The 9,885-nt window shown below is 36.4% G+C and overlaps 2 protein-coding genes and 2 long non-coding RNA genes across 4 annotated transcripts in view; 3 read left to right on the forward strand and 1 right to left on the reverse strand.

Moving 5' to 3' along the window:
- Window positions 1-3,188, forward strand: part of LOC107749584 (uncharacterized) — a 7,626-nt gene extending 4,438 nt beyond the window's left edge. The window contains exons 2-3 of the long non-coding RNA XR_001641055.1: window positions 2,032-2,149; window positions 2,877-3,188. This is a non-coding gene — a long non-coding RNA (uncharacterized LOC107749584). The remainder of the gene's footprint in view (window positions 1-2,031; window positions 2,150-2,876) is intronic.
- The window catches only part of LOC107749583 (protein NLRC5-like), a 92,171-nt gene that overhangs the window by 39,163 nt on the left and 43,123 nt on the right, over window positions 1-9,885 (forward strand). The gene's annotated exons all lie outside the window — the stretch shown is intronic.
- Window positions 1-9,885, reverse strand: part of LOC107749586 (uncharacterized) — a 93,629-nt gene that overhangs the window by 13,455 nt on the left and 70,289 nt on the right. The gene's annotated exons all lie outside the window — the stretch shown is intronic.
- On the forward strand, window positions 3,698-5,614 carry LOC107749581 (gastrula zinc finger protein XlCGF57.1-like). Its single transcript, XM_016564752.1, has 2 exons — window positions 3,698-3,914; window positions 4,024-5,614. The coding sequence occupies exons 1-2, from the start codon at window positions 3,754-3,756 to the stop codon at window positions 5,453-5,455; spliced, it is 1,593 nt and encodes a 530-aa protein (XP_016420238.1). The 5' UTR covers window positions 3,698-3,753; the 3' UTR covers window positions 5,456-5,614.

Below are 9,885 nucleotides of genomic sequence, written 5' to 3' on the forward strand. Positions count from 1 at the left end.
AGTGCAGACCATGTAGTGTTATTTTACATAGGATTATTACGTTTCTGTACCTGAATACTATTAGACTTACCTGAAAAATATAAAGCACTGTTTATTTCCTTTGTATCTTTGTTCTATTATATTTATCTATGCTTGTAATTCATTTATTTTCTATGCTGATTTACTCACCTACAAAATCACCCCAATCATTGATTTTCTTTTCCCCAAATAGAGCTATTCAAGTCTAGTTTTTTTTTGTCTTCATATCGCAATATATATTGCACAAAAACAAAATATCTCAGTGTGAGTTTTTTTTCCAATATCATGCAGCCCTACTAAGCAGTGATAAAGGCTATGTCGATTAGCATTGCATTATGATATACTTTATTATGATGAAAATTATAATAAGATGAACTCGGATAAACCATATATTGTTTTAGTCGTGTGTTTATTAGTCACGTTGAATCAATGAAAGCAGTTAAATCTTCTGTTTATTCAGCAACCGCTATAGGGATTTCCTGGATTTCTTGTGCAGGGCGTATTTGGAGTTTCAGCACGAAAGCGACCTCTGGCCTTCGGATGAAGATTTACTACTGATCACAGAACCGTGCTTCACTGAAAGATGCGCATGACAATCGCAGCTTTTGCCTAATTGCAATTGCAATTTAATTTTGATTAATTGTGCAGCCCTAGCGTCCATTAGGGCTTTTAGTCCAAAAGTGCACATACTTGGAGAAATATTGACTCATTTACTTAATATTAGAGATTTTGGGTATTTTCATAACAATAGAGAGTGTTTACATGAGAAATGCTAAGCAGTTAGAGCGATTAGCTGGATACTAAAGGCCACAAATAAAATATTTCAACATTGTATGACCACATTAGATTGCAACCATAAGTTATTACTAGTGCTGTCAAAATTAGCTTGTTAACGCAGGCGATTCATTTTTTCAGTTTAACGCGTTAAAAATATTTAACGCCGTTAATGCAGGGGTTGGTCACTGCACTCACAGCTGTTGTTTCGGTCTCTTTTTTTCCTTGAGAAAATACTGTAAAAATACAGTTATTTAGTCGCAAAACGTCTTTACGAGCACATCAAATGGGAGACATTTCAGACATGCACATGCATCCAACTTAACTTCAGCACCAGGCATGAGTCAAACAAGCGCGGAAACAGTACTGTGCTCGCAGCATGTGCCACCGCGCGCTGTAGCCTGTATCATTTCATATCAAAGTGCAAAATAAACTACGTGCATGCAATGTTGTGGTCAGTTAAGTCATGAAGTTACCAAAAAGGCGATTAAAGCTGCCTTAAAACTGTGCATGCATGTAATATATCATAGTTGAGTCACATGTAAGAACATGTCTCTGAAATGGTTTTAAAAACTGGAGCAGCCAGCACCCTCATCTAACACTCGACTCAACTCATCAGTTCATTAGTAGAGACTTTAAGACCTGTAGTGGGTCAGAAAAGGTAAAGAGAATTGAGAGAAAATGCAATGCGTGTCAGATATGCATCATGTTCAGCAGCGACAGCTCTTAAAGAAATAGCAGTCAAAACAACCTAATAACCAGCTGCTGTGATGTCTGTTAATCAAAGGTGGGAAAAAGAGGAAATCAATAACTTTTATAGCTTTAATTAAGGATTCATCTATATTTAATTTAGAATTTAGTGTTTGATAACTTCAATTTCAATTCTGATTATAAGTGTGAAATGTTGTCATGATATTATGAATTATCAGTAAATCTTTGTTGCCCCCCTCCCTGAGGGCCTCTGTTACTTTGTTCCACTGTTACCCCTTGTCCGACGCCCCTGACTTTGATGAATGTTTATTATGATTATGGTAAGAGACTATATGAGAGAGCAGAAGTTGTAACAAATGTTACGTATGCATAAACGAAACAAACATTTGTCAAATGCAGAATTTGTTCATTGTCCAGAAGTAATGATAAAAACAATAAAATGCACTTCATGTTACTTTAGATTTGAGAATAATAAAGATGGAGTGAAGTTAAATTACTTGGCTATTAAACTTCTCCATCTTTTTTCAGTGGGAGGCGGTAAAGCACCTAAAGCTGGTCTGCCAACTGCCAATAAACAGAAGAGAATAAGACGACGTCACCACTAGCGCCCTCACACTCACTTTTTCTCAGCGTTGAGTCTTCTGAGGTAAGTTGAGCTGTTCAATCACTGTGTTTCGTATTGTATTTCTACAATCCAAAAACGACTATTTAAGTAACACGTTTGAGGTCATTTCTGTATTGTTTTCCCTTCGAGTAAACCACCATTTGTGTCTTTTCTGGCATCTGCTCACTGAAACAACAGTGTGAGGATCTAATGTTAAATTCACTAATGAGCGTCTTTGTGTTTTTGTGCTGGTATGAATTATAGTTTCGGTGTTTGGAATGATAATATGACTGTCAAACCTGGATTTGGGAATTTCATATTTTATTATTTTGCGTTTCACATGTACCTTTGTGTAATAAATCAGTTTTAGTTACTTTACGTTGTTAAATTAAAATATGTATTGGAAGGGTTAGTGCTAAAATATTTCATATTGAGTCTTAAATAAGACTTTTTAAATCCATCACAAGCTGGAAACATTAAAATATGTATTGGAAGGGTTAGTGCTAAAATATTTCATATTGAGTCTGCAAATTAAGTAAAACTTTTCACAAGCTGTAAACATTAAAATAACGCCCTGTCAATGCTCTGTTGTGTGAACTACTTGTGAATGTTATTAGAAAAGCGAGCTATATTCATAATCATATATTACTACTATATGGACGATGTTTAGCTTAAATATTGTACTGTACTATTTTTACAACTACTGTAAAGATGGGTGCCATTTGTATTCGTTTTGATGTTTTATTGATGTCTTACTCCTCCTCTTTAGACCTGATGGAGGAGAAAGAGGAAGGTAAATAACCAAATTAGGTGGAAGAGAAACATCATCATGTCAAAACTGAAGAAATCGTTTCGTTGCTCACTGAAAAGAAGAGCCAAAGAATCTTTCACCTGCCCTCAGTGTGGAAAGAGTTTCCCATCCAAAAAAAGTCTTAAACCTCACATGAAAACCCACACTGAAGAGAAACCGCACACATGTGATCAGTGCAGGAAGAGTTTTGCACGAGCAAACACGCTTAAATTACATCTGCATTCTCATTCTGGAGAAAGACCGTTTAACTCTGATCAATGCAGCAAAAAACATATTTTATTATTTTGCGTTTCACATGTACCTTTGTGTAATAAATCAGTTTTAGTTACTTTACGTTGTTAAATTAAAATATGTATTGGAAGGGTTAGTGCTAAAATATTTCATATTGAGTCTTAAATAAGACTTTTTAAATCCATCACAAGCTGGAAACATTAAAATAACGCCCTGTCAATGCTCTGTTGTGTGAACTACTTGTGAATGTTATTAGAAAAGCGAACTATATTCATAATGATAGATTACTACTATATGGACTATGTTTAGCTTAAAAATTGTACTGTACTATTTTTACAACTACTGTAAAGATGGGTGCCATTTGTATTTGTTTTGATGTTTTATTGATGTCTTACTCATCTCAGTTTGTGAGGAATAATAGTTTAACAGTATAATAATAGGAATTTTAAACACTTTTGGCATATATTTCCTGTCTCAAATAGTCTGTTTCTACCACAAACACTTTTGTGAAAATTACCTGATGACTTTTTATCTTTAATTTTAGACCTGATGGAGGAGAAAGAGGAAGGTAAATAACCAAATTAGGTGGAAGAGAAACATCATCATGTCAAAACTGAAGAAATCGTTTCGTTGCTCACTGAAAAGAAGAGCCAAAGAATCTTTCACCTGCCCTCAGTGTGGAAAGAGTTTCCCATCCAAAAAAAGTCTTAAACCTCACATGAAAATCCACACTGGAGAGAAACCGCACACATGTGATCAGTGCAGGAAGAGTTTTGCACGAGCAAACACGCTTAAATTACATCTGCATTCTCATTCTGGAGAAAGACCGTTTAACCCACACTGAAGAGAAACCGCACACATGTGATCAGTGCAGGAAGAGTTTTGCACGAGCAAACACGCTTAAATTACATCTGCATTCTCATTCTGGAGAAAGACCCTCTGATCAATGCAGCAAAAAAAATCTTAGGGCAGAAAACCTGAAGAGGCACCTGAAAGTTCATACAAAGAAGAAGCTTCACATGTGTTCTCTGTGTGGAAAGAGTTTTACTCGGCTGGATAATTTAAAATTACACTGGAAAAGACACAACGGTGTGAAGGATCACATGTGCTTTGATTGTGGGAGGAGCTTTACTAGATCTGATGCATTGAAAGGGCACCAAAGAGTTCACACTGGAGAAAAACCTTACAAGTGTTCACACTGTGACAAGAGATTCAGTCAGACTGGGACTCTGAAAATACATGTGAGGACCCACACTGGAGAGAAGCCTTACAAATGTGATCAATGTGGTAAATGTTTTACACAAAAAGGAAGCTTTAATGATCACCTGAAAATCCACACTGGAGAGAAGCCGCACGCATGTGATCAGTGCGGGAAGAGTTTTGCACAAACAAAAACTCTTAAATTACATCTGCGTTCTCATTCTGGAGAAAGACCATATAACTGTGATCAGTGTGGCAAAAGATTTCTTAGGGCACAAAACCTGAAGAGGCACCTGAATGTTCATACAAAGCAGAAACCTTGCATTTGTTTGTGTGGAAAGAGTTTTTCTCGAATGGATTATTTAAAATTACACCAGAGAAGTCACAGCGGTGCAAAGGATCATATGTGCTTTGATTGTGGAAATACTTATACAACAGCAGCTGTATTGAATCGGCACCAGAGAATTCACACTGGAGAAAAACCTTACAAGTGTTCACACTGTGACATGAGATTCAGTCAGACTGGAAATCTGAAGAATCATGAGATGATCCACACTGGAGAGAAGCCGCACACGTGTGATCAGTGCGGGAATAGTTTTACACTAAAAGGAGCCCTTAAGTCACACATGAAAATCCACACTGGAGAGAAACCATACTCATGTGATCAGTGCAGGAAGAGTTTCAGACATGCATACACTCTTAAAATACACCTGCGTTCTCACTCTGGAGAAAGACCATATAACTGTGATCAATGTGGTAAAAAATTTCCTAGGGCAGAACACCTGAAGGTCCACCTGAAAGTCCATACAAAGGAGAAGCCTTACATGTGTTCTTCATGTGGAAAGAGTTTTATTCAGCTGGGTAATTTAAAAATTCACCAGAAAAGACACAGTGGTGTGAAGGATCACATGTGCTTTGAATGTGGGAAGACCTTTACTGCAGCTGTGACATTGAGAAAGCACCAGAGATTTCACACTGGAGAAAAAACACATGAGAAGGCCCAAAGTGGAGAGAAGCCTTTTACATGTGATCAGTGTGGGAAAAGTTTCACTCAGTTAGGATCGCTACACCGTCATACTAAAAACAGCTGTCTGAAATTAAAGTAGTTCAAGCTCATTTAAAGTGTGTTGCTGCGTCCTCCCCAAATATGACCCAATAACACATTGAGTAATAAAAGCTCTCTTTCATATAAATCTGTCCCAACCAGCCTCATTAAAACATCATTAGTATATAAGATGTTACAGTGAACAAAGTTAATCTTTAAGACCAGCTTCAAGAAATATTTATAAAAATATTTTCTGCAGGAAAGCTGATGTTTTTTTGTTTTTGTTTTTTGGTTTGGACTAAAGCTGAATGTAATTATTGTGGACAGAGTTTCACATGGACATAATGTCTGAAAATTCATCTGTATTTTCACTCTGGTCTTTCATCAGATTTTTGTAGTTGCTTAAGCAATTAATTTATTAAATCAATTTCTTATGTTATCAACTTTTGATTGTTTATTTTTTTTATTGCTAGCTGATTCTTCGTAATATTTGTATTTGAAAGCCATGAAGCACCACGATTGTTTTTTGAGCTTTCAACCCAGGGGTATATCCCCCCCCCCCATCAGCACTGACCCCCACCTCTTGCGGCGATGATGCCATCGACGCTATCCTGCACATAAGTCTTCTGAGGTGAGCTGAGCAATTCACAAAGTTTCATATATTTACCATAAAATACACTTTACAGTTTAACTAACATTTTCAGCGTCATTGCTTTAATGTTTTCTGGTGTCTGCTGTTTGAAAAAAAAAAGGTTTAAAAAGGTGTCATCATTGCCAGTTTCACATTCAAAAGAGAAAGAATTTAATAATCTAATTTCTTTATTGATAGTTATTAGAAAATTTAACCATATTTCATAAGAAAATATTATGCTGTTGTATGGTAATTGTAGCATTTAATAAAACTTTTCGATGATGATGGTTTTTTGCTGATGATCATGTGTAAGGTTTGTTTAAGGATTGAGAGTATTAACAGAGCTGCTAAAAAGCTTCAATAGTTCCTGTTTTTTTTTTCCTGTTGATTATGCTGATGTGTTTTAATCACCTGTAATCTGCCACTTTAAAGGGGTCATATTACATTGCTAAAAAGAACATAACAACCACTCAAATCCTTCTCTAATCGCAGAGTATTGTCTGCGTTTACCACTCTCCTAGTGATAGCAACTTTACGGAGCCATTCCGTGTTTCTGGAGTTTAGTTCCAGTCAGTCCTGTTAGTTTCCTGGTTAACCTGTGTCTTGATTCTAGCCTGGTTTACCTCGTCCTGTCTGATCTCTGCCTGCCTGATTATCACCTGTCTAGCATGCTTGACTTTTGGTACGAGGTGTTCGTGCTGGTATGCTCTTTTGGCTTTCATCAAATGTGGTGCTGTGCAGTACAGCTGAACATCTCCACTTTAGTCTTGTCTTTTCAAAATTGTAGAAGTCTTATGGTTTGTTCAGATGCAACTTTGCAAACCTAAGCTATCCTGCCATGCTTGTCTGGTCTTTTTCTAATTACTCTCAGAGTATTGTATGGTCTGACCTGAATTTCCTGCATGGGACGTCTACTCCTGGGAAGACTGGTGTCTGTCTTGAATGTATTCCACTTGTGAATAATCCTCCTCACTTCCTATGTTAAAAGTAAGGGTGTCCATAGTTAGGTCCTGACTTGAAATGTAGAGGAGATACAGCTTTTTCCGTGGCAGCTCCTAGACTATGGAATGAGCTTCCACTGTCCTTAAAAAACATCTCCTACTCTAGGGTAATTTCAGAGGATGTTAAAAAGGCATTTATTTTCTTTAGCTTTTAATAATGTGTTGTATAATTGTATGTATTTGGGTTTTATGTTTGTCTTCTTCTTTTTTTCATGTATACAGCACTTTGGTGCCCACTGTGGTTTTTGAAAGTGCTTTAGAAATAAAGTTGAGTTGAGGTCACCCATTTTGGCTGAGTTTTGAGTTGTACTGAGTTTGTACAGCGGGACATTAAATTATTTTGATCCGTAAACAAAAAATTCTAGCTTAACATCACTTTCTCTTCAATTAGGCATGTCAAATCCCTCCGAGATCATATTTACTCTTATAGCTGTAATAATTCAATAAAGAGATCGATAAACGAACAAGTCAGTCAGTAAAACGGAATGACCGTTATTTTTTCAATTCCGCGAGCACGCAGCTGTCTGTGGAAGGCGCCGTTAACATATTACACCTCCTTTGCGTGCTCAAGTTCAGACAGCTCAAATCATAAGCTGGTCCTGAGCTGGAGGGGTTTAACAGCCATTGCAAAAAAATTTTAACAACCGAAATAAACTCCAAACAGACTTTTTGTCCAGATTTCAGAATGACATCATTTGTTTGTTCATTGGTTTCACATATCAAAGTATATCAGGGCCTTAACACTTTTAAGTGAGACATTTGTCTGATATTTCATTTGAACTTGTTCTTTGTTTGTAGACCAAGAGAGAGATTTGTCTCCAAAACTTTGTGTCCATGAACTTATCAATTAATCTTGTTAGGCTACTTATTTTATCAACAACTTTGTCTTTTTTTTGGCCTACTGAATGTGCTTGTACCAGAATAATTTCATAACTTTTGTTATCTGAGCAATGATTACATATATCATGACTACTTTTGGGGCTTTCTGTGTTTTAAATATTTTAAATGCCTAATAAATTATATTTTACCCCAAACACAACTGAGATTGAATGAGGTGTCTGGGATTGCAGTGGAATTGTCTGCCTACATTATTAACTGTTTTAATCTTGATATCCAGTATCACAGACCCAGTAGCTTCTGAGGATATGGCAAGAGTACTGTAAATGAAGAATTATTAATCAATCGTCTTGTGATCGCTGCTGATCACATTTGGTTTCAGTTAAGGTGCATAGCAATATTAATCTAACAGATGAAACGAGTTAAAATAGAGAATCAGTTAGAAGAGAAAATCCTGAAGTATTAGAGAAATGTATCACAACGCTCATAAAATATTCACAAGCTATTGCTTGGCAAAGAAGAGGATATGCAATGCATGATTAAATATCTATCTGATGATGCTCAGAACTGAGGTGACACTGACCTCTGCTGGTGAAAATGAGTTATTGGTTGTGGTTATGACATGACAAGTATGCAATATTATCGGATATTTAAAAAGCTGGAGCATAAACATTAAGCTGATGTATAAAATAATATTTCTAAAGACGTTTTTATTTGACACCGTTTTTATACTTGACCCTCAAAGTGGTACAAATGAAATGAAAGAAGCCAAACTGACATGCAAGAAAATTGGTATGATAGTTTGTTTTAAAAAGTTATTTAGTGTGTTTAGCTCCAAAACACTAATAATGGTAAATTAGCATAGTTGGTGTTGCTTACGAGCACCATAAATGCACTGCATTTGTGAAAAAAGAAGGGTTTTTTTTTCCAAATGAGAGCAAAGTCATGGGGAAGTCGTGGCCTAATGGTTAGAGAGTCATGACTACCTTTGGGGCTTTCTGTGTTTTAAATATTTTAAATGCCTAATAAATCATATTTTACCCCCAAACACAACTCCGGTCCAGCAGGAATTGTAGGTGGGGGGAGTGAATAACCAGCGCTTTCTTCCACCTTCAATACCATGACTGAGGTGCCCTTGAGCAAGACACCGAACCCCCAACTGCTCCCCGGGCGCCGCAGCATAAATGGCTGCCCACTGCTCCGGGTGCGTGTTCACATGTATTGTATTAGATATGTTACGAAAATACTTTTAACTTTTTTAGTATTATGTTTGTTTCATATTATTGTGGGGCTGCTTGTCTTCTGCTGGCCTTTTATGAGAAAGCAGTTTTAAAAAAACACTTGCATGTGTAAGGGAGAAATCATTGTGACATTTGATATTTTGATAGTTTTATTTAGTAAACTTATTATTTAGTATCTACAAAATGCTTAAAATACCTATAATGGTTCTCTCCTGACTAGGATGCAAGAATTCTAAAACTAGTAGTTTATCTGGCCAGGGAAACTTGTTAGATACAGCACAATGCATGTGCAAGTTGCAAGTTTTGGAGCTATTTGTTCCACCATAAAAATTTTTGAGCTGTATATATAGCTGCATTTCACAGTCAACTAAATGCAATAAATATGCCAATCCCCATAGTGTGTTCTTTGGAGTGTGCTTAATAACATTCAGGTGGTTTGGGGTTAACTAGGGTAACCACTGAAAAGTTATCGAAACTTTAAGGTGCAACTGGGATCATGTAGGACCTTTAGCACCTCATACGTGGAAAGTGCCATGTAATACAAACACAGCCAAGTTTTCCTAAAAATTCAAATTGCCAAGTTCGTTTGAGGTTTAATGCTTAGCAGTAGTATTTGCACTTAGTGTAAATAGCATATCACTAAAAAATGCTGCTATTTGCACTTAGTGTAAATAGCCTCTATCACTATTTACACTTAGTGCAAATAGCCGCTGCCTAATAAAGATGTAAATAATAATAGCATAAAAATAATAAAAGAAAAAGAAACCGAGAACCTGTATGC

Source organism: Sinocyclocheilus rhinocerous, unplaced genomic scaffold (genome assembly GCF_001515625.1).
Source record: "Sinocyclocheilus rhinocerous isolate Xijiao unplaced genomic scaffold, SAMN03320098_v1.1 scaffold1926, whole genome shotgun sequence".
Taxonomy (NCBI): Eukaryota; Metazoa; Chordata; class Actinopteri; order Cypriniformes; family Cyprinidae; genus Sinocyclocheilus; species Sinocyclocheilus rhinocerous.

Coding starts and splice junctions, on each gene's coding strand:
- LOC107749581 (XM_016564752.1), top strand. CDS start 3,754: ATGTCAAAACTGAAGAAATCGTTTCGTTGCTCACTGAAAAGAAGAGCC. Junction 3,915..4,023: donor CACACATGTGATCAGTGCAG/GAAGAGTTTTGC, acceptor TGATCAGTGCAG/GAAGAGTTTTGCACGAGCAA.